General features: G+C 34.5%; 5 protein-coding genes across 5 annotated transcripts; 4 read left to right on the top strand and 1 right to left on the bottom strand.

The window, feature by feature from the left end:
- The first annotated feature begins 3,108 nt into the window (after window positions 1-3,108).
- On the top strand, window positions 3,109-3,900 carry LOC145130894 (uncharacterized). The gene has a single exon (XM_079065648.1). The coding sequence runs from the start codon at window positions 3,109-3,111 to the stop codon at window positions 3,898-3,900; it is 792 nt and encodes a 263-aa protein (XP_078921774.1).
- A 39-nt stretch (window positions 3,901-3,939) lies between these two features.
- On the top strand, window positions 3,940-4,656 carry LOC145130893 (uncharacterized). The gene has a single exon (XM_079065647.1). It carries the CDS (start codon window positions 3,940-3,942, stop codon window positions 4,654-4,656), a length of 717 nt encoding a protein of 238 aa, XP_078921773.1.
- A 78-nt stretch (window positions 4,657-4,734) lies between these two features.
- On the top strand, window positions 4,735-5,421 carry LOC145130892 (uncharacterized). The gene has a single exon (XM_079065646.1). It carries the CDS (start codon window positions 4,735-4,737, stop codon window positions 5,419-5,421), a length of 687 nt encoding a protein of 228 aa, XP_078921772.1.
- Window positions 5,422-5,505: 84 nt separating this feature from the next.
- Window positions 5,506-6,036, top strand: LOC145130891 (uncharacterized). The gene has a single exon (XM_079065645.1). It carries the CDS (start codon window positions 5,506-5,508, stop codon window positions 6,034-6,036), a length of 531 nt encoding a protein of 176 aa, XP_078921771.1.
- A 7,947-nt stretch (window positions 6,037-13,983) lies between these two features.
- LOC145130890 (uncharacterized) lies at window positions 13,984-15,849 on the bottom strand. Its single transcript, XM_079065644.1, has 5 exons — window positions 15,811-15,849; window positions 15,251-15,766; window positions 14,947-15,196; window positions 14,321-14,868; window positions 13,984-14,235 (listed from the first exon to the last, which is right to left on the bottom strand). The coding sequence occupies exons 1-5, from the start codon at window positions 15,847-15,849 to the stop codon at window positions 13,984-13,986; spliced, it is 1,605 nt and encodes a 534-aa protein (XP_078921770.1).
- Between the last annotated feature and the right edge of the window lie 10,127 nt (window positions 15,850-25,976).

Raw genomic sequence — 25,976 nt, 5'->3', positions numbered from 1 at the left:
TATTACTCTAATTATGCACTGCTACCTGGTACCTACGTTTTGATTTGTCATATGCTCCAAATGAAACTTGTTTGAATGAGATATTGATTATCAAAATAGTGTCTGAAAATATTGTCATTAAAATAGATGTTTAGAAAGTTATAGATTTGTCTCATATTGTTGGGTTGTAAAACCAACAAATACAAACGGGTATAAACAAAAATAAAATAAAAGGAGATAGTATAGCTAAAACATTGGCCAAATTTTTATGGACAAATAACTATTATAAATACTTTTAATCATATTCTTTAGTATTTGCATTACAAAATTAATTAAACTCACTATATAAAGATATAATCAACATTAAAAGGCAATTATTACAATCTATTTATATATATTTTTTAAAATCTTGACAAAGAAAAGTTTTCTTTGATAGATATTTTTAAATGTTCATTACGATTTCTATTTTAATCATTTCAACAAAAAGTAAGATTTAATTTCAATTTTGACAATTTTAATCAAGCACATGGCTAATATTTATAATTGTGTTCCTTCGAACATTCATTTAATCATTTTTTCCTATAAAAATCATCAAGTCACACACGAATACATACAAATTGGTTTTCATTTGCTGTAATAAATTGCTCACAACATTGTCAAAGTCTGCTATTATGATGTTGTATTTGATACCATTTCATTCGAGTTGTCTTTAAGTAAGATCGCATGTTTTGATTTTTGACCCTATTTGGTAGAATTGCAAGAGCATCACGCCACCACACATCCTCCAACATAAGAACTTTTCCTGTTATCTGCTTATTTATATTTCAAAACAAATAAAATATTTTAATTTTATACTTAATTTATCAAATATATGACTTTTTGTTGTGAGTATCTGATACGACACATGATACGGCACATATGACTTTCATTTTGTAGAATCATGAACGGTCACATTTACGTTGATGCATTTTCATTGCTACTAAACTTCCATTTGTGGTATATTTTGACACCCGTTCATGTGGATTTCATTTGGAGAGATGTAAGAGCGAACAAACTCTTCATTGTTCTCATTGATCAAAATGTAAGTTTAAAAAACTATGTGTATCTTATTTTCATTTTCATAATTTATTATAAGTATTTTGTTTATAAAAATATTACATTTTCTATTAGAGAGAGAAATTGGTAGCAGTTGTTCCACAACAGATGATGCGTTTTTTTATGGAGGAAATCTATTGGATGATGTGTTTTCTTTAAACCATTTTCAAATCGAACCAACCTATGCTGAGTAACCGAGGTATCAAAAATACAGTTTATTACGTGGTGATTTGATGATTAGGATCAACAATAACACACGGTTTAATAGTTTGGTCGATGCTATCATATCATGATTTCCGGTTTTTTCATTGGTTCCCTCGATTAAAAGTTTAATAGAGGATCGAACATAGAGAAAAATGATGATTGGTAAATTTAATAACTTATATATTTTTAGCATTCTAAAGCTTTTAAAATAATAACAAGTTATCCTTTTAATTATCGTTATTTTTAGATATTGTTGGAAAAATCATCAAAAGCAAACGAAACTATTCTCGTTACTTTTGTTTAATGGCGTTAACTTCGTTCACTTTATATCTCCAAGATGGGCCGTAAATGTTTATTATTATTATGATTATTATTATTATTATTATTATTATTATTATTATTATTATTATTATTATATATATTATATATTACACTAAAACAAAATTAGATGATTTTGGAAATATTTGATTATAAATAGGGGGAATATAATAAAGATGAAACTATATATATAACCGCACAAACACACCATCAGGTTGTGAATACTTGCTATGTGATAAAGAGAAAATATATAATATTTGTTTCTCGGGTAAAATTGGTTCATTTGGATTCAAGTAAGTTTTTTCTATAAAATTATATACTTGCAGCTAGAATAAATCTTCAGGTACAATATAAGGGCGTATGACTCAAACGTTTCTTTCACATCAATGGGTGTAAAGGTGGATAAATAATTGGACAATATGACTTCTGGAGTTTACACTTTTTGTACGCACGGGACAATCTATCATAATATCGATCAGTTAATTCCAAGGGATGGAAAATGGAGGTATTTACGGTTGTATTTTTATGATGGTGAAGCTGAACTATCACAGAGATCCTCCTGGAAGAATGTTGATAGAAGAATCATTCAAAAACTAACACATATTCTTGCTTCAAATCCGTACGTTAGAACATTTAAACGTCTTTTTGATCTAGGACCGCTAGATTTTTATAGAGTGACTTTGAATGCATCGGTGGAACTTGACCAAAGGGTGTACAATAAGCCGACCACATCTGAGGTGTGAATATTATCATTTATCTTTATGCTTTTTAAAATAAAATGTGTCATATTTATTATTATACATATCATATTAATCACCCTATTGAACTACACCTTTGCATAGGTTGCTGGTATTTGGGTTGAAGGAAATGACAACATCACTGCATATACAAGAAGTATTATTGTCTACGAGAGGTCTGACTATAATATTGACATTCAACCTCACTTTGGTTGTTATGATCCGTTGTCGTATCCTTTATTCTTTCCCAATGGTGAGTCTAGATGGCATCCTAAAATACCAAGATATGGGGTCGTCATGGATGAAATTCATAGTGACAATGAAGACAATGATGAAGCTTCAGAAGGTACGCCTTTAACATTCTTTTACATATTTAAAACATGTAACATATATTGCCTTAAATATACGGATATTAAATTTATATTTATCACAAAAATTATGATATCATATAATCTACTTCAAAAAAGGCATAAATACTATAAGTATGCGAGAGTACTATTGTTACAAGTTCCAAATACCGTCGAATGATAATGTGATTTTGATGGAAGGGCGATTGTTCCAACAGTTTGTAGTTGATACCTATATAAAGATTGAGACTTCAAGTTTGGTTTTTGTTGAAAAGAACCAAACCAAAATTAGAGCCGATTTATACCAGGGTGTTGTTGATTGCTTCAATGCCGGCGAGGCTCAACCACGTAGGGTTGGACAACGAGTTGTGTTACCTGCAAGTTTCATTGGAGGTCCACGTGACATGTGACGAATATTTTTGGATGCCATGACTTTAGTTCAAGATGATGGGAGGCTTGATATATTCCTTACAATGACGTGCAACCCAAAATGGAAAGAAATCGATGATGAGTTATTGCTTGGACAGTCAGCTCAAGATCGACCGGACCTTGTTGCAAGAGTTTTTCATGCTAAGTTAGAGGATCTCAAGGTACAGTTATTCCAGAGGCATATAATCGGTGTGGTGGGGTCATATGTGTATGTGATAGAGTTTCAAAAGCATGGATTACCACATGCACATTTCCTCCTAATAATGACACCTGGATATAAGATGAATAATCCAGACGATTATGACAAACTGGTATGTGCTGAAATTCCCAACCCAATAAGGTTTCCTGAAATGCATGATCTTGTCAAAAGTCACATGATGCACGGTCCTTGTGGCAGCTTACGAGAAAAAAGTCCATGTATGCAAGGTGTGCCAAAAATATGTCGTTTCAGATATCCTAGGCAATTCAATGAAAAGACATCACAAGGAGAGGACTCATATCCATTATATCGAAGGAGAAATAATGGAATTGAGGTGACTGTAAGAAATACAAATTTGGATAATAGATGGGTGGCTCCATACAACCCAAAGTTGTTAATGATGTTTCATTGTCATATCAATGTTGAGGTTTGTTCGAGTATAAAGTCTGTGAAGTACCTATTCAAATATGTTTATAAGGGCCATGACAAACAAGTTATCCATATTGATAAAGACCAAGAAAATATTGTTATTAATGAGATACAAAAGTTTCAAGACGCACGTTATGTATCCCTTCCTGAGGCATTATGGTGAGTTTTTAGCTTTCCGCTTTCACATATCCACCCTTGTATGATGGCCTTGCAAATACATCTCCCGAATCAACTGTTGGTTAGGTTCAAAGATGGTGACAGAATGGAAGACATTGTTGATAGGGAGAAAGAAAAAAATTCAATGTTTACGGCATTTTTCGATAAGAATAAAGAAGATTCCAATGCGAGAAAATATTTGTATAAGAATTTTCCCAAACGTTTTACATGGAATCAGAGCAACCATTGTTGGAGGACCAGGAAACCTAAATCAATGATTGGTCGACTGGTTTATGCTAACCCAACTGAAGGAGAGAGATACTACCTACGCCTGCTTTTATGTCATACTACTGGGCCTACCTGCTTTGAAGATATATACACAGCCAATGGTGTATTACACCTTACATTTCGAAAAGCAGCTCTTGAAAGAGGTTTAATAGAGAACGATGATAATTTATCACAATGTCTTGTAGAGGCTTCCTTATTTCAATTTCCCAGCACACTTAGAAGGTTATTTGCAACAATGTTGATTTTTTGTGATCCAGGAAATGTTCGCAAGTTATGGGCCGACCACTATGATTCTCTTTCTGAAGAATATAGGAAACAATATGGATGTCCTGAGCGAGTGCAAAATATGGTCCACATCGACATTGGAGTCTTCCTAGAATCTATGGGTAAAAAGCTTAGTGATTACGACCTTCCAAATGTCAATGCACACATCGAGTTACAATCAAGAGGCTATTGTGAGGTGCAAGAAGAATAGTCTATAAATGTGGAATATGAAGACTTACATGCACGAGACTTTCTCAATCCTGACCAGAAGTTTGCATATGATGAGATAATGAGGCATGTGGATGAAAATATTCCGGATGTGTTCTTCATAGATGGCCCCGGTGAAACTGGAAAAACATTTTTGTACAAAGCTTTTTTGGCCAATATTCATGCATGTGGTCTTATTTCACTTGCAATAGCCACGTCAGGTGTTGCGGCTAATAACATGCCAGGAGGGAGAGCAACTCATTCACGATTTGGAATTCCCCTAAATCTTGATAATAACTCGATGTGCAAGATCACAAAACAAAGTGGGAAGGCTCAGCTACTTCGCGAGGCAAAGGTAATCATATGGGATGAAGCAGCAATGGCTAAGAGGCAGGCGGTAGAAGCAGTTAATCGGACAATGCAAGACATCACATATGAGAAGCTCCCTTTCGGTGGAAAGATAATGGTTATGGGAGGTAACTTTGGACAAGTGTTGCCGGTCGTGAGACGTGGCACTCGAGCACAAATTGTGGACTCTAGCTTACGAATGTCACCTCTATGGGCTTCAGTTAAAAGGCTTCAATTAAATATCAACATGAAAGCGGTAAATGACCCATGGTTTTCTGATTTTTTATTACGAGTTGGTGATGGAAAGGAGGAAACAATGGATGAGACCTTTATTTTTATACCTGATAACATGTCCATTCCATACATTGATAAAACTAATTCAGTGGACGCTCTGATTGATGCAATATTTCCTTCTTTGTAATCCAACGGCGCCGATTCAAAATTTATCATTTCGAGGGCGATATTGTCAACTAAAAATGAAAGTGTTGATGAGATTAATAATAAGATGATCGAACGATATTCTGGCGAGCAAAAATTTTACTACAGTTTTGATGAAGCGGAAGACGACAAAAATAACTTATATCCGGTGGAATATTTGAACTCGCTAAATGTTAGTGGTATACCTCCTCATTATCTTCGATTAAAAACTGGGTGCCCAGTAATACTTTTGCGAAATATCGATCCCTCAAATGGGTTATGTAATGGCACCAGATTTATATGTCGAGCTTTCCAACAAAATGTCATTGATGTAGAGATAGTTGTTGGTCAACATGTTGGAAAAAGAGTGTTTTTGCCAAGACTTCATATATGTCCGTCTGACGATGAGATGTTCCCATTCAAACTAAAGAGAAAGCAGTTTCCAATTCAGCTTAGATTCTCTATGACAATCAATAAAGCTCAAGGACAAACAATTCCAAACGTAGGTGTTTATCTACCAGAATCGGTATTCTCACATGGGCAACTTTATGTGGCGTTGTCTAGAGGAGTATCACGTGTTAATACCAAGGTATTAGTAAAGCCGGAAAAAAATGTTTGATAATGATGGAATCTACACATCAAACGTTGTGTACAAAGAAGTTTTATGTGATTAACAAGGTACAATCAACAACTTATTATTTTACAATTTGTTCAAATATGTATCTTATATGCTCATTTGATGTTTAATGCAGAGATAGCAGATGAAACAACATGATTGCAGATTGGTGTAGTTTATATATTGGATATGTTATAAATGTACAAAACTACATGATTGCAGATTGTTGTAATTTATATATTGTAAAATCAAGTATGAACTATTAGATGAAATTCCAAATGTATACTCAACTTCTGCCGTATTGAATGACTATGCACCTAGCTAGAAACTATCCGTTGAAATGAATTATCCGACACAAAATAGTCTACCAAAAGGCCGCAATGAATAGCTCACGTGTAAAGGAAACTAATCATCACATTAAAACTATCTTCCGAAAGAAACTCTTTGCCGCCCGGCGCTTGGCGCGGGTAAACGGCTAGTGTATATATATATATATATATATATATATATATATATATATATATATATATATATATAGAGAGAGAGAGAGAGAGAGCTAGGTTCAAATGTTTCTAGCAACTATTGTGTGCATGAATGCACCAATAGGAATTTAGGAATAAATAATTAATTAAATAAATCATTTAAGGGTATTATAGTAATCTTTGCATATTTAATTATGGTAGATAATTAATATGATTATTATTCCTTTAAATATGAGATGTCAAAGTCAAAATATGTTGAAAAAAAACCCTAGCCGATTCTTTTTCTCTTTCTTTGGAATTCATCTTCACGCTCCAAAAATCACCACCGACATCAAAATTGAACCACCATTCAAGTTGATTTTGTAATTCGTTGGTAATGTCCAACTGCTGAATAGAGGGTTTGAAGGTTGGTCTCTGACACCAACGTAAGTTTATTTGATTTATGATTCTTCTACTTCTTGATTGCTTGCAATTCTTCCTCTGAATGCTACTGATTTACGATTCTTCACATGAATTTTCCATTTGATTTATTCACTGATTTTTGATTCTTTGATTTCTGATTATCCTTCCTGTTGATTTCCGATTTCACTAGTATACCCACTGTGCTCTTATTCTTCTTTAATTCTAAATATCCATCATTCAACTTGATTTTGTAATTTAGACTTTGACTTAAATAATGATAGATTGTTCTTGATTTTCATTTGTTCTTGATACTTGATTGTTCTTGATTTTCCATTTGTTCTTGATACTTGATTGTTCTAAATTTGGTTTGTTTGATGATAATGCCTAACAAGTGTTTGCTGAAATGCCTGAAAGAGAATCTAAAGAATTTAACCTTATGGTGTGCATTCTGTCAAAATTACTAGCAACACATGTTTTATGTAATTGTTTAAAAAGGTAATTAATTTGTCTGTGTATTATTTTGGTTCAATTTGTGATTCTGAATTCCAATTTCTATTGTCCCTCGTTATTGTATATTTGGAATCTAAAATTATATTAGTAGTAAATACGATACTTTTGAATGTATTTTATGTATTCTGTCAGAATGTATTCTACCAGAATAAAATCTATGTGATTCTGTCATAATGTATTCTATGTATCCTGTCATATTCTATGTATTCTACCAGAATATATAAAGTGATAGTTAATTGCAAGTAACATGTTTTTAACCATTATTAGTTTTTTTTTTGTCTTTGTGATAAGAATGGCTGGAAGAATGCGTTGAAGACCTAATAGGAATAACTTCAAGAATGAATAACGTTTGATCATACTCACCATTTAATAATGTTGTTATTTTTTAAGAATTTTATTCATTTTTGTTGATATTCTTTTAGAATATATGTATAATTATATTAAAATGTATAAGGCTTTTAGTCTGTAAAAATATGTATGAATTTGTATTTAAGTTCGGATGTATAAGAAAATATTAGAATGTTGTCATTTTTCAACCTCGGATTTAAGAATTTGTTATTCTTCAATAATATTCTCATAGAATAAAATTCTAAAAAAACATCATTCTAACAAAACAATATTCTGACAGAATAAAATCGGTTATGTTTACAAATTACGTTAGAATTAAAATTGAATTAATTAAAAAAATTCAGATTTTTAAAATTAAGAGAATTAATTATCCCTAAAAATCCGAAAATTTCCTTTTATAAATGTAGTTAATTGTCTAAAATATCATTTTGCTAAAATTTGTGGGATTATATGTTACATGTTATCCCATTGTAATATCATACACTCTCAAATCATGTTCATTGATTAATTTTATCCATTGGTCCAGATCTGTGCATTCTGGCACACAATAGTTAGTAAAACAAAATAACCTAAGCTATATATATATATATATATATATATATATATATATATATATATATATATATATATATATATATATATATATATATATATATATAATTAAATAACAAAAAACTATATAAAATAAAGAAAATATTTTACATGTAAAACAATTTTTTTATTTGAAAATTCAACATAATCGACATTAATGATTGCTAAATTTATAGTTTTTAAAATTGTTACGGTAGATAAAAGAATTATATTTAATTTTATAAACACAACCTGCAACCGAAGACAATTGAGATCGTACAATTTTGGTGAACTATACCCTATCAACCCATATCGAACTTGCACCATGTTATTACGTGGATACAATAATTGTGTATCGCTATTAATAAATTTGAGAGCAAAGTTTGAACAATGAACTTTCTTTATGAAATTTCGCACAACAACCATTAGACTTTTATCATGTCGTAAGATTATGTGGTTCTAATATATATTTCTTTTATCGTATGGTTCTAAACAATGAAAAAGTTTTATATCGACTTCACAATTTAATACAATAATCATTGTTTCATAGTTTATGAAAATGACATAGAGTTATTCTTTACAACTTATATTTATCAATGTCTTAAGTAGATAATTTTATTATATATGCAGTGCACATGCATTCGCGTACTTAGCATATGAAGTTAGGAGTTATTGCCAATGACCAAGTACTAACTACCATGCCAACTTGGACGATGTTGATAGAACATGAGAAACGGACATATATGAGAACGAAAGGAACCTTTAAGATGAACAACCATCTCTCTCAAATACTTTGCCATATTTGTTTGATTATTGTCTCGTGCCTTTATCTGATTTCTTCTTTAGCTCTTATGTAATGTGTATTTTTTCTTTTCGAACAACACTTTTATAAAGAAAACGATAGCAAAAAACTAGCGCAAAACCAAAACAGCTAACACCAGTACATCGAAACAAAAGAAAAAAAAACCTTCACATCCACTTGCGGTTTTACTATGGTGTCCCATAGTGGCACCGACAACACCTGGTTTTTCCGGACGCAGTGCAAAAGTTTTCGTAATTTTTCGAATTTTTTTTTCTACTATCGTGACACTACTAAAATTTATTGTGACACTAATACTATGAAATCATGCGTCTGTCCCTGCTCACATGACTAACATAGGTTTATAGAACCAACCCACCCAACAATTTTTCCTACTCCTGAATCTGTTATTAATCCACAAAAAAGATTGAGTAACTAAATTATCCCACGTATCCTTCTTCTTAATAGAAAGAGAACCAAAAACAATAGAGTTCCTAAATAACCAAACAAACCACCACATGAAGAAAACAACTTCAAGAAACATCTTACTGCATTCAACCGGAAGCAAACCAAAAGAGCCAAACTTCAAAAGAGGATAGAGGAGGACTTGTAATGTCCCACCAATTAGAATACATCTTAGATTTTAGAGATAAAGAATGTTTAACATGCACTCTCAAGTCTCAATATGTCTCTTGGACCCTGTCTCACCTAAGAACGGTCAGTCAACTAGAGTTGAGCGGGCTTGTGCCACACCAAATATTTTATATCAATTTAGGTTATTAATTTAAAGAGAGCATACATATAATAATGTTAGATTAATGACGCACCCATTTGCCAATAAATTTAGATCTTTGCAACATGACAATAGGAAATAATGGCAATGCCACGTGCATGACATGTGCTGGATCTTAAGCCTTGGCTGGCTAGGTCCTTCCTAAAAATGAAATTTGTCTAGTACAAGGTAGTATTATATAATTATTTTAATTGTCACTTACAAAACAATTTATTAAACGACCGTTTCTATTTTCAGTTTTAGAAAAAGTATTCACACACACACATATATATATATATATATATATATATATATATATATATATATATATATATATATATATATATATTAGTTTATACCCGTGGTAACCACGGTTACAAAATTAAATAAATTTTCATAGTGAGAACCTAAAAATATTAAGCATTTATTTTAAATAAATTATTAATTAAGAAATATTTTTTTAATTATATAAAATTATAATCGTTAATTTAAATAAATACGTGAAATTATATCACCTTATAATTTGTTTTAATTTAATTTTAATGTTATTCATTTAATGTAATTAGAGTGTGAAATTTAAATTTTTAAATTTGAAATAGAAAATTAATAGGTTGACAAATGACATGCATTAATTAGGAGGCTAATAGGGTGACGCATGACAAAAAAAGAATAAAATATGCATTAATTAGGAGGTTTAATATGATGACACATGTCAAAAGAATATTAAAACTATTCTTTTATTAGAATAGGGATATATATATATATATATATATATATATATATATATATATATATATATATATATATATATATATATATATATATATATATATATATATATATATATATATATATATATTCAACAAGGAACCATTTTAAACCTTAGAACCAATGAACCAATCTTTTCTCAACTTTTAGAGCAATTTTTTCATCATAAAAAAAACTAAAAATATTGAAATTCATAACTTTTTATCATCCATTCATTGATATCAAATTTGATAAAAAAAAATTGATTTGTTCAGATTCACACTGTGAATTTGTTTAAATTCACATTGTGAATCTGTGCAGATTCACACTATGAATCTGTGCAGATTCACACTATGAATTTGTGCAGATTCATACAGTGAATTTATACAAAATTAATTATTTATAGTGCAGATTCACAATGTGAATCTTAACATATAAAAAAAGTAAAAAAAAAAATTTTTATCAAAATTGATATCAATGGAAAGAAGATAGAAATTTATGAATTTCTATATTTTTAGATTTTTTTTTCGATAAATAATATGATCTAAAACTTAAAAAAATAATGGTTCTATGGTTTAAAATGGTTCATTGTTGAATTTTTGCACACACACACACACACACATATATATATATATATATATATATATATATATATATATATATATATATATATATATATATACATGTGTGTGTGTGATTCATTGAGAACTCATAGTTTCCTTGAAACCTGAGAACTAAAATTGGAACGTTAAATCAAAATAATGTGTTGTTTATTTTTTGTCTGGAAATCTTCTTAGCCTCTTCTGTCTATGCCGTGCACACCACGCGTAAACATTAGCCTTCGCAGGCTATTTGTTTTTTTTTTTAAGACTACAGACCTAAAAATGTATGTGCTCCCACTTCTTGGCGCAGATGTGGACTAGAGTCTTCTAACATCTTCAGACATCTTCTAACCTAAAAAAAACACATATATTTTTATTTTTTTAAAGTTTATTTTTTTAATTTATATTTATTCCAACTTTATTAATCATAAACAATTTGAAAAAAAGTTACAATACTTAAAAAAAGGTTCTACGACACAAACATGACATTTAACCACTTGGGTTGTGGTAACTTGGTAAGACATGTGGAAGATGTAGTGGATAACCTATTGACCCATGTTCAAATCCTGGCACCACTCAGCCCTTGTGGCCATGGAGGTTCGCCTGCAGTGACTCCAGGGCATGAGGCAAACATTCATGTTTGCAGCGGGGGATTAGTCGGTGCGCGAAAGCTGGCCCGAAAACCCTCGTTAGGGAAGTTCCCTTTCCAAAAAAAAACATGACATTTTTGACAAATTTATAAATAAAAAATTATTACAATAATGGTTGTTGAAGTTGTATATAAATATGAAAAGAAAAAAATCATAATATATTCTTATACTTTTTTTTGTATCAAATTTTATAAAACATTATTTAATATAATATCGTCAATTTCTTGGGAAAATATTATGATACGTTTTTAATTGATTTAATTCGAAAAATCGAAGTTTATTTTCATCTATTTATGTATCAAATTCTTTGATTTCTAATTACAATGTTTATGTATAACTTTACGACTAAAATTGTTGGTTTTTATCAAATATATACGTTAATTCGTACCGTTTTATTTTCAATTTTTATACAATAATACATAAAAGTTGATATAGATTTGTTTATTATTTATAACAAAGTCATAAAAATATTTAAAAATCACTTTGAAGTTTAAAAAAATCAATTTATTTAGATTTTAGTTGATTTAGTAGCATCTAGATGTTAAAAAAATAAACAGTCTTATTTTTTCAGACTGGAGACGTTTGGTCCACATTTTCTATTATAGAGGTCTACAGATGTGGTCCGCAGACTGCAGACATTTTGCCCAAAAAAAAACAAACAACACCTAACTCATTAAGACATGATTGTCATCTTGCCAGACTCATTTAATGTTTAATTGGTTGTAGTATTAGAAATATTAATAAAATATATAAAAATTAACATAATAAATCAAATTTTCAGATTTTTTTTATAAAAATAATAATTTTTGATTTTTTAAAAAATTACAGATTTTTTTAAAAAATTACAGATTTTTTTAAAAAATACAGATATTTTAATTATATTTAGAAAACCTGAATTTTTTTTAAATATTTTTTTAGAAAAAATGCAATTTTTTAAAAATAGTATTTTTTTTAAAATCAATAAATTAAAAAAATGTAGAATATTTAATAAAAAAACATCATAAATGGTCCCTGTGGTTTCCCAAAATCTGAAGTTTAATACCCGTGGTTTAGAAACGTCATAGTTGGTCCCTCTGCTTTCAAAACTTTTGACAGTTGGTCCTTATCCCTCACACCGTTAGAACCCCACCGTTAACTCTTATTTCATTAAAATAATATAAGGGCAAATTCGTCTTTTCACGTGTGCCCTCTTCTTTATAACCAAATGCATGTCTGATCATTTTGAAAACCCTTCTCGCACCCACCCTCATCTACTCTCACTCTACTGTGCATCCGATTTTAAAACTCTTCTGCGAGTGTCGAAGATGGCGATTTGTAGATGTGGAATGGAAACAACGAAGGTGACCTCATGGACGGATCGTAACTCAGGAAGACAATTTTTGAATTGTTCAAGATGTGGGTTCGTAAGGTGGGTTGACCCTCCGATGTGTGCTAGGGCAATGGTGGTGATTCCAGGTTTGATAAGATCAATGAATCGATTAAAAGAGAGGGTTGCGATTACAAGTGCAGAACTGTGGAACTACCAGCTGATGTTGTTCTGTTCATGGATGTTTTTTTTTGTTTTTTTTAATCAGTAAGGTGATTGAAGGATCTGGATGGTAATAGGATGAGGGGTTTTGGTTTCTTTTGTATGCATCTAACTAGTTCAGGGGGTTTTGGATTGTGTTGAAATGGGGATATTTGGTTTCATTTTGTTTTTTGAAGTGTAACACATTAAGTCAATGGAAGTTTAATGTAATGTATTTTGTTATAAATCAGTAGTTTTGATGTGCATTTTCGTATGATACATTGTCATAACTGCATCTTGCAAATGGTTAGGGATGGTATTTCAAATGTACATTGTTATACATGCATATTTTTGAGAAAGGTTTGGAGAGGGTAATTCATAAGCAAACCGTTGATAAAACCATTACATACCAAAGTTTAAACATGAGACTTAGTTTCAACATACTTACTGATGGAAGGTCTTAACCCATACAAACATTACAAAAGACCTAATTACCATAATTTAAACAACCAAACCATAATTTAAGTTTCAAAAGACCTAACTACCCAAACATCCAACTAACTACTTAACATAATTTCCAATCCCCTTTCCCTTTCCTTGTGTTTTCCCCTTTGCCTGTGTCTTCCCCTTTCCCTGTGTCTTCCCCTTTGGTCCAACTTCACCAATGCCTCCCTGCCCTTTACATGTTCTGGAATTGTGCCCCTTGTTATGACACTTTGAACATGTGACTGCAAGAAACTTCCTGCTCAATTTAGTGGTTTGGTTGTTGGGCTCATCAACACCTCTTCTTCTCTTCTTTTTTGGCCTCCGAACCTACACATATGCATATATTATATTTAAAACATAAACATACATGTTGGAATTAAAAGTACATATTTATCCTAGTTGACATAACAACTTGTGTGTGATGTTTTGGTGGAGTTAAAGTGAATGGACAGTCACTTTTTGGCCACATTGAACGACCATTTATTGGATCAATTTTGTTCAGATACATGGCTCTCCATGTTGATAACTTATAGCAAGGATGGACCCAATTCTCAACATCTGGGGCATCTTCTCCATTTTCAATTTTGTTCCATATAGCAGAAACAGTATGCCTACATGGAAAACTTGTAATCTCCCAGAACCTACAAGTGCAACTTCTTTCATTTAGGTTCACCACATACTGATCCTGCCATGTGCTTGCAACTTGGTACTTTCCTGCCCCATTATACTTAGCTACATACTTTGCTGCTTGAGTCTTAATCTCCTCTAAAATTATAGTTGCAGTAGTACTTAGTTCCCCTTGACACTTATCTATTTCCTTTTGCACAACACACAATCTCTTCATGAGATACTCTCTAATATACTCTAAGCAGGTGATGATTAGTTTATCCCTACCTTCATCTATCTTAGCATTGAATACCTCACAAAGATTATTCAACAAACAATCAGTGTGTGCCCTACCTATGTAAAACATATTCAAAAAGAAAATTACACATTTTATATTAAAACATAAAACTCAACAACTTCTTAGTGACATACCACTGAAGTGAGATTTAGACCATGTCTCTGCAGGAATCTTACACAACCAAGAATGAGCTTCATCATTCATTTTCTTCAAATCATCCATTGCATATTTAAAGTGATTTAATATTGTTGCTCTACCACATTCCCAAACCTTGTCACTCAACTCTTTTCCTTTCCATTGTTTCTTCATATTCTCCTGAATATGCCTCAAACAAAACCTATGTTCTGCATTGGGGAATACCTTTGCAACTGCTGGTAGTATCCCCTTAACAAATACAAATATAGTCAGTTTCATTTATAACAATAGAAAGTAAGGTACATTATCAGAAATGAAGGTAAAATTTGAATTTGCTCCCAATTCCAAGTCTTCTCCTAACAGTTCCATGAACCAGGTCCAAGAACTAGTTGTTTCTGCCTCTACCACTGCATATGCTACAGGGTATATTCCATTATTTGAGTCTAGACCCACAGCAGTTACTACCTGCCCAGGATATGAGCCTTTCAAGAATGTACCATCCACTCCCAGGAAATCCCTTAACCCAACTTTGAATCCCAACTTCAATGCACCCAGACATACATATATTCTTCTAAAAGTTCTTGTAATAGTCGACAAGCATGATTCAGGATACACATCTATCCTAACAGTTGTACCAGGATTAGTGTTTAGCAGTTCCAAAGCATAATCCCTCATATACCCATATTGTAGTTGATAGTCCCCACTAATCACACGTTCATCAATTTGCTTTACCCTAGCAACCTTTTGAACTAACATACCAAGCTCCAGCTTCTTACACAACTCCTCGTGTAAAGATTTGATTGGAATTTTAGGGTTACTCTGAATTTGTGGAACAATTAAGTTTGCTAAATATTTGGAAGTACAAGCTTTAACTGATCTCGTATGCAAACATTTATGGACATCGTGTACTGTTTTCACCAACCAATCCTTATTCTCATCTGCCCTCGAGATTTGGACTGCCCAAGGACATTTTCCTTTTTTACTAATCACATTTTTGCCCTTGTACTTTACCTTACTTCTAGTTGATTGTAACGCCCGCAGATTCGGGCTAGTCAATTTAGAGACGATAAGCGTCAAAAATGACTTTTTAATAGAAGATTATTTAGAATGAATAATCTTAACCAAGTTATAGTATATGTCACAAGGGTTCCGTACATATAAAGAACGCCGAAATCCGAGTTATAACGAAGAAGTTATGACCTGTCGAAGTTTTACGGCAAAACCGGCACGACACCGGGAATCGTAAAAACTGATTTTTTGATAAACTACTTTTTAGCCTTAGAGATCTAAATTAAATTTGTAGTATACGTTAAACCGGGAGCGTGCATAAAAAGAACGCCCAAATCTGACTTCGTATGAGGAAGTTATGATTTTTCTAAGATTTGGCTTAGCAGTGCACAGCCCGAAACTCGAATTTTAGATCGAGTGGTTTTTGGCCTAATCAACCTAAATGAGAATTTAAGATCTCATTAATAGGAACTCAACGGTAAAAAGACAGATGAAAACGGAGTCCGTATGTAGAAGTTATGAATTTTACGCGGATATTTAACAGTATAATCTCCTCGTACTGTTAAATTTAAAATCGGTCGAGAATTAGCCGACGGAGTCAAAATGAAAGTTGTAGATATTGTCTTTACCTACGCGTGGATATAAAGAACGTCAAAAACGGAGGTCGTATGCGAGAGTTATGATTTTTCTAAGTCGGGAATGAGCTGTACGAAATCGGGTGACGTGGCGAAATTCTGGCCTTTGCTTTCTCCCCAAGGCTAGCCACCAGATGGTGACACCTGGCCATGAACTCGACGAGTAGCTCCCCCTACTCCACGAGTTGAGCTGCCAGGGTGCCTATAAATAGAGGTGCCGGGTGAAGCATTCTTCTCACACCTTCCAACTTCACTTTCTCTCTCTCTAACCCCCCAAACCCCCCCTAAAGCCTAGGAAAACCCCCTAGCACCCGAAGGAAGCCCCGAGGCTCCCACAGGCTCCGAGAAAAGAGCCTTTCGGCTCAGGAACGTTGCTCCAGCGAAGCCCGGTTTTGAGAAAAAACCCGTTGTAAGTGAGATACGCCTACCATACTTTAAATATAGCTTATATATAAATATAATATCGTTATTACGAACCTATAAATAAGATTTATCAGTGATTCAAAGTCGTTATACTGTGATCTACTTACGGGAATGATATATAGGTTGTGATTTAGTGAGGTGTTTAAAGTGGGATTTCCAAACAGTATACTTCGTATACCAAACGGACCCTACCTCCGATATGATCCTACCTCGTTGTTCCTTGATAGATCATGAAGTAGACTTTGAGTTAATGATGAATCTAGACTAATAGTTAGTCTCAATAAAGATTAGACTAAAATCTAGTGGTAATAATACTAGGTTTCGTCGAAGGAAATCATATTGTTAAGAAGCGAAGCGCTGCTCGAATTTCGAGTCGTCACTTTAACAAGTGAGTGCATAGTTACTTTCATCTTACACATAGATATGAAGTATTTTATATAAATTACGTGCTATGTGTGCATATTATCTATATACTTGTTATCTATGCTGGATGAACAATTTTATACATGTTTTAAATGATTTAAACTGTATATGTATTTTATATCTACGAATGTGTTGGGTAAAACATGGGTAAATGAACGAAGAGGGATGAAAGAGGATATAAGTAAACATTGGCGACTATGAGACTTAGTGCCTAGACCCTGGCGACTATGAGACTTAGTGCCTAAGCCCTGGCGACTATGCGACGTAGTGCCTTGTAACACCCATAATCAGAAAGACCAAGAAAGGAAAGGAAACCCTAAGTCAAAGGGGTCAACTCGTCGAGTCTAGGGAAGAACTCGACGAGTCGGAGCGGGTTCCGTGTCAAAGATTAAGTGACCGACTCGGCGAGTCGGCGAGTGGACTCGGCGAGTCTGGTCTGGGTTTGGAAACCCTAATTCCGGGACTTGGTACCCTATTTAAGCATCTTATTCTCTTCCCTAGGGATCATTTGCGGCCCCTATTGTCCAGAACTCGAAACCCTAGCCACCCAACTCCATTGTTGAGCTAGTTCTTGCCTTGAGAGTGAATTGAAGCTTGGAGAAGGAAGAAGGACCTTGGTGGTGCAAGAAGAAGCTACAGATCCAGAGTTGGGGTAGCATTTCAGACCATTTATAGGTAAAAAGCTTATAGCTTGATTGTTAATCATCTAGATCCCCTTTCTAGCATAGATTTTGTCACATTTGGACCATTTCCAAGGTCAATCCGAACATTGATCCATTGAGGACGAAAAGGACTTAAGATCTAAGCATTTCTGAGCTTTAGAAGCTCTGAGGGGGCAGCTTTACCCAGTCATGGCTTCATTTCATGACCTAGGCCTTCTTTGTAGCTTGGATTAAGTGTTCTAGCCTCATAATACCTTGCATGCACGTAAAGTTAGCAAATTTACGTGCAATGCTAGCATTAGAAGTCCAGATCTATGGGTTGAAGGTGTTGCAATGGACTGTAATCGACAGAATAGAGATGTCACAAGGTGGACTCGGCGAGTCAGTTCATGGACTTGGCGAGTCAGGTCGCAAACCCAAACCCTTCTGTTTATGATTCGGATAAGTGAGTGGAGTTAGTAAAGGATTCAACCAGACTGGGTTCGTAATGGACATGAAGATCATAGTACTCGACGAGTTCGAAGAGGAACTCGGCGAGTCCAAGACAATCTTCTTAGTTAGGAAGATGAACTCGACGAGTTGTTCATACAACTCGGCGAGTCATGGCCTAGATATTCATACGATAATGATGAACTCGACGCGTTCAAGGATGAACTCGGCGAGTCGGTTGAAGATAGTCCCGAAGTGTTAGATGAAGGAGAACTCGTCGAGTTCTCGCTAGACTCGACGAATGGAGTCGGGGTTGTTTTGGGATTTGAGGAGCATGGACTCGGCGAGTTGGCAGAACAACTCGACGAGTCGAGTCAACTGGAAGGTTGACTTTGACCAGGACTTTGACCTTGAGAAGGACTTTGACCAGAGTTGACTTAGTTGACTCCTTGAGGACAGTTAGGCTAAGTGTTACTATTATTTGGTATTGGTAGCTCGGGGAGCTAGAGGAGCAGCAGTTCGGAGAGTTGTTGCATAGCTGCCAGAGGGTTATCAGCAGTTTCAGCAGTATGAGATGAGTTTCCCTTTGTGTGAATGGGTCTACGGCCACAATGTCGGCCCATGTAGTGATGAGTAGGAAGACCTGGGGGTTAGCCCTAGGCACTGTATCCTAGTATGATATTCTGGACCAAGGTCCGATGTCGGGCGGGTGCTGAGTGAATGGTTTGCATGATAGATTATACTTGTTGTCTGTGTGATACTTGTATGTGCCTGGTAGGGAGGTGAGGGTGGGCGAGGTCCCGTATCTCACCATTAGCAGAGTATGGACGGGGTTCCATATCTCATTAGTAGCAGAGCAGGGGCGAGGCCCGAGATAGGAAAGGAGTGAGTGTGGGCGGGGGCCTGTATCTCACTATCAGCAGGAGCGTGGATGGGGTTCCATGGCTCACCAGTAGAAGGACAGGGGCGGAGCCCAAGATAGGCGAGGCCTCACATCAGTAGTACAGTAGAGTATGTTTAGCTTTATGATATGTGTTATGTTATATGCTTGTATTTGTTAGTAGCGGGCAAGGCCCAGAGACAGGCGGGGCCTAAGAGAACAGATCTGTATATCGAGCGGGGCCTGATGCCGGGCAGGGCCCAAGTTAGTCCGGACTTCGGTCCGATGTCTGGCAGGGCCCGATGCAGTGGGCAAGGCCCAGTATGTGGTATGTGGTAGGTTGGGGAACTCACTAAGCTTCGTGCTTACGGTTTTCAATTTTGGATTCAGGTACTTCCGATAGCGGAGGGAAGAGCTCGGGGTGATCGCATGGCACACACACACAGCAAAGAAGTTTAGCCTGGGATGTTTACTCTGATAAAATGAACAAGTGTTTTGAAAAGATACTCTGATTTGTTATATATATAACCCTTTAGTATGTTTGAAATGATTTGATACTATGATTTAGTAATGTTTTAAAAAGAAATTTTTGGTCATGATTTTTGGGATGTTACATGCCTATTGTATAAACCCTGGCGACTATGAGACTTAGTGCCTAAACCCTGGTGACTATGCGACGTAGTACCTGTTGTATAAACCCTAGCGACTATGAGACTTAGTGCCTAAACCCTGGCGACTATGCGACTTAGTGCCTGTTGAGTAAACCCTGGCAATGATGGATTTCGTGTCGATTCCTTAGGATGATCCTTAGGAATGAATGAACGAGGAATAGATAATTTTTAGGGCAGATCCTTAAGAGTAAAGAAAAAAATGGGGATGGGTAATTGGGTTTATTGTTTGATGTTTAAACATAATAATTATATTATTGTGGGTTGAAAACCCTATGTACTCACCAGGTTTCCCATCCTGACCCACTCAAGCTTATTTGAATCACAGGTGCCGTAACGAAGTTACATTACACTGAGAGATTAAAGAGGTGTAGATCACTAGTGTAAATGAATGTAAATTTTGTTTATGCTTATGTTTCTGTATTGACAATGACATCCCAAATGTTTTAAAATGAATAAAAATACATTTCTTCGGAAATGCTTTGATAACGTATTTATCATGTTTTACTGGGAACAAATTCCGCAACATTTTTATTAAAAGAAGTACTGTGATTTTTATAAAGCATAAACAAAATTGGCATTTTATGGCCGTGAAAATGGGGATGTCACATTGATGGCCCACCACAGTCAACTGTTTCAGTAGATTGGCCCACAACACCTCCACATTTGACCCTTATCCTGATTTTATCATTTTTTGCTAAGTATAGGGACCTCCTTGTATTTACAACATGTGAATGCATGTAATCCACAACTTCCTTCTTTGTTTTGAAACACTGCCCCACCCTATATGGCTTTAAATGGATCTCCCCATGTGAGCATGGAGTTGACCTACTCAACTCCTTAAGAATTTTTGTCCTTTCATCTTCATAAAATCCTGCATACTGATAATCATCACTTTGAATAACTTCCAACTCTTCATGAACTTTGTCATTACCTACATTTTCAGTTTGCTTGTTTAAAATTCCATGTTCATCTACATCCACAACACTTTGGAATTCCCTCATGTCTACATCCACATCAAACTGCAAATTAGACCCATGTACAATGTAGTCACTATCATCAGAATCATCTCCACTATAATCAGAACCATCTCCATTTTGACTATAGAAAGCATCTCCACTATCATCACTTAACATGACCTCAAGAATTTCCATTTCTAGTTGATTGTCTTCACCATTTGGTACACTGTACTCAGCATCAAAGTCAGCATAATTTGAATAATCCTCTGTAAATGCTTCAAATTCATCAAGTCTTACACTTTGTTCTCCACCAATATCTTCATAAATTGGTTCCTCTGCATGATTGACTAAATTACCTTTACACACTTCTTCTATGTGGCCCATGATCACTCCTTCATTCACATCAATGACATTACTTTGTTGGCTAACTTGTGACATAACATATGGAACAATAGTCTTTGAATGATCCTGACTTTCATCCATATCTATTACCTGTGACTGGTCAACAACATGGTTGGACAGGTGGTTTAAATCAAGCTTTTTACTACACGATCCTACTTATCTTCTACAAGGTTTTTTTCTATTAGGTTCAGGTGACACACTCTCAGGTTCCAATTCCTTAATAACAACTTTAGAAGGAGACTTAAAATAAGTAGGTACCCTATTCTGACCAATTTCAATATACACCTTTACAAGTCTGTGTTTAGGGACATACGAAACCAATTTAAGTACATCTTGGTCATTACCTAAAGGCAATAACCCGTAGTCTAATGGAAATTCAGGGATACAGAAATGGTAGTAAAGGGTTTGTTCACCTTTGTACCCTAATTCTCGAACCATGTCATCGAGTTCATGGACTAAAAATAAATCAGTGTCAACGTCATCTACGTATGGTACAATACCATCGACGTATTTCCTTCCAGGTGACTTGGTGAAGACACGACTATAATGTATCTTCAACGTGAAATAGTTGTCATATCCCTCTGCAAACACAAAAATAGACAGGATAAAGAAGATGATTTATCTTCATGAATACATTCAAGGAAAACAAAAACTGAAGTTTTTTTTTTTTTGAAAAATCTTACCGTATCTCGATTGCAAGTCCTTCAAGCACGCATTTTTTCACGTAAACACCATATTGAGAGAACCATTGTCCTTTAGTGCTATGTAAACCCCCCCAATTTTGTGTCTTGGATGAGAGTGATTTGCTGAAGATGAACTCACTGTACTCTTGGGAGATGAAGAGTGTTTGGGAGTTGACGTGAAGAAGACAGTAGCATAATCATTTCCCTCAATAAAGAAGAGGGCACACGTGAAAAGACGATTTTGCCCTTATATTATTTTAATGAAATAAGAGTTAACAGTAGGGTTCCAACGGTGTGAGGGATAAGGACCAACTGTCAAAAGTTTTGAAAGCAGAGGGACCAACTATGACGTTTCTAAACCACGGGTATTAAACTTCAGATTTTGGGAAACCACAGGGACCATTTATGATGTTTTTTCTAAAAAAAACTATACTTTTTTAACCAAAAAATCAACTTTTAGGTGCATATATGCATATTTTTTCTAGTGCATCTATACATATTTCTTATACTATAATATTCGTAAGTAATCATAAAAAAACTCATTTTTATTTATTATCTATAAACATTATAGTACAAGTATTTTATTCAATACAAAAAAATTAAAAAAAACAAAAAATGCTACAAATTTTCATAGTTTTTTTATGTCTTCGTGTCAAGATTTTTCATATTTTCTTTAATTTATCACTTTTCACATCTTCAATATTTTCCACAAATTCTTCCAAATCTATAAGAAAACTTTAAAAAAAATGATTAATGCAAGAACACTCACAAAAATGCATATGTATATATCATGTAAGATTCACATGTGATTATATTATGTAAGATTCATATGTGATTATATAATGTGATATTCACATGTGAAAATCTTTTAAGATTCAAATGTGAAATTCACAATACTTTTTAAAAAAATACATAGGCATAAGTCATATGTGATTCACAATGTGAATCACATGTAATTCATATGTGATTCACTTATAATTTATATGTGAATCATATGTAATTTATATGTGATTGACATGTGAATTACATGCGATTCAAATGTGAATTATATGTGATTCACATGTGAATCAGATGTGATTTATATGTAATTTACATGTGAATCACATGTAATTCAAATACTCAAAAATTGAAAATCTACCCAATTTAGTCATTTTTTAAAACCAAATTACTATGTAATCTTTGATGGGTTTTGAGCATTCTAACACTCCTAAGTGTACATGCAACCCTAGAAAACCTTGGATCTATGTTTGTCTAAAATACATGCAAAATACTTTTTCCAAGGTTCATAATCCTATCTAGCATACATGGGGAACTTTAATCATAAAAGATGGCTAGAATTACATACCTTGTAGTTGTTATGATTCCTTGAAAACCTTGAGAGCCTAGCACCCCAAGTGTGATGCCTCAAATGTTTCACACAACACCAAATGCTTTGGAATAACTTTAGAGAATGTATAACACTTGTAAAAATCGGCTTGCCCTCACTTGTTCTTAGTGTAACCCATTTTGGTGAGTATCATGTTCCTTATATAGTGTGTCACATCTAGGGTTACACCATGTAAACCCTAATGTGACATGACTCTTCATTTCCATGACCCATGGGTTTGTAACTCCCACGGAGCCTCCATGGAGCATCCAATGGGTTTAACCCAACTTGATAATCCATGGAGCCTTTTAGCTTACTATACAAGTTATGGATGATTTACATAATCAACCCATATATTTAATTAGTCATCTTTTGATCACTTAATTAATTCCAAATTAATTCTTGATCAATATTAATTAAATAATACTATTAATATATTAGAACTTATAATATATTAATAAACCACAAGTGTTATTTCTCTCATTTTGTCTATCCAAATGCATGATACCATGCAACCCAAATGGACCATGTCGGGTCGGGTCAAGTACATACCAGAAATAGTTATGGACTTAGACACCTTATCCAACAGTCTCCCACTTGGATAAGTCTAATAACTATAACTGCAAGTATGACTTCAGGAACTGATCAGCAATCGTAGCTCTTTTCAAGGTTTCTCGGAACTGAGAAGATGACGATACGCCATTTCAGATAAGTGATCATATAATCCTCTGTTCTAGATATCAGCCGGACAAATACATGGAACAATGTCTTACTTTTGTCCAACAGTTTGTTTCCCGATTTCCGATTTGTTTGACATAGAACTTAATTGAACACATCAACTTAGTTCTGACCGGGCCCGGTACATAGGTCAAAACAAAATCATCTAGGGGCCCAGATATCGCTTCTAATCCAAGAAGGAACATATAAACTTCGACTCATATGCTTGTTCTATTACTTGTTAAATCATACACAAACACACGTTTTATAACATCGAATTACCAATGCGTTTTCGCATGATTAATGTATAACCAAATCATAGACAACAAGACATATCTCTAGGTTTGAAGACTTATATGATATTACCGTCTTGCGATCACTTGAGATAAATTCCATGAAGTTATACCAGCAAGCGTGGGTTGAATCTGATACTCAGAACTTATGAGCACTCATGAGTGTTGAGGCCATGTCCAACATCTTAGACCTCTACAACCAACTCATGACAGTCTTAATTCATATCTACTTCCAACATATGACCGACTATGGATGATTTGAATAATATGTAAAACACAACATAAATATTCTGGAAGTCAAAACATGCAAAAGAAATAATAGTAAACGATTGACAAAAGATAGCAACACTTTAATCATAAATAAACACAACTTTTATTCATCATCAAACGTCAATTACACTTTACAAATTTCAAAACTATCTAAATACTAAAGCTAATATCATCCTTCAGCCCTATGCTCCTTGCATGTTGGAGATGCTTAACCCTACCCAGTCCCTTCGTGAGGGGATCTGCCGGGTTATCATCCGATGATACCCTCTTTGCCACGAGGAGTCCTTCTTCTATTCGATGTCTGATAAAATGATATTTTCTGTCAATATGTCTGGATCTCTCGTGATCCCTCGGTTCCTTTGCTAAGGCAACAACACTTTCACTATCACAAAAAATCTCTATGGGCTCCTTTATAGCTGGTACAACTCCAAGGTCTTCAATGAAGTTCTTTAGCCATATCGCCTCCTTTGCTGCCTCGCTTGCCGCTATATACTCTGATTCGCAAGTTGAATCATCCACTGTCTCCTGCTTGGAACTTTTCCAAGAAATTGCTCCTCCGTTTAAGGTAAAGACCCAGCCCGACTGAGAGCGGAAATTATCCCTATCAGTCTGGAAACTAGCATCACTATACCCTACAACTCTCAAGTCATCACTCCCACCAAGGGTAAGGACCCAGTCCTTAGTCCTCCGCAGGTACTTGAGAATGTTCTTTACCGCCATCCAGTGAACCTTACCAGGGTTCCCCTGAAACCTGCTAACCATGCTCAAAGCAAAGGCTACATCAGGACGAGTGCAGGTCATAGCATACATGATCGAGCCTACTGCAGAAGCATAAGGTACTCGACTCATTTCTGCTATCTCAACCTCGGTACTCGGGCTCTGAGTCTTACTCAATCTAGCGTTACTCTGGATGGGTAACTCTCCTTTCTTGGAATCTTGCATGCTGAATCTCTTCAGCACTTTATCCAAGTATGTACTCTGACTAAGTCCAATTAGTCTTTTACTCCGGTCTCTCAGAATCCTTATCCCTAGAATATAGGCAGCTTCTCCTAGGTCCTTCATAGCGAAACACTTCCCAAGCCAGGAATTCACTTCCTGCAAGGTTGGGATGTCATTTCCTATGAGTAGTATGTCATCCACATACAATACCAAAAAGCTAACTATACTCCCACTAGCCTTGACATATACACAAGATTCATCTTCACTCCTTG

This window comes from Lactuca virosa, chromosome 8 (genome assembly GCF_052849685.1).
Source record: "Lactuca virosa cultivar CGN04683 chromosome 8, Lactuca_virosa_CGN04683_v6, whole genome shotgun sequence".
NCBI classification, from domain to species: domain Eukaryota; kingdom Viridiplantae; phylum Streptophyta; class Magnoliopsida; order Asterales; family Asteraceae; genus Lactuca; species Lactuca virosa.
The sequence above is the reverse complement of the archived record's forward strand: the minus strand, read 5'-3'. Positions and strand labels throughout refer to the sequence as shown.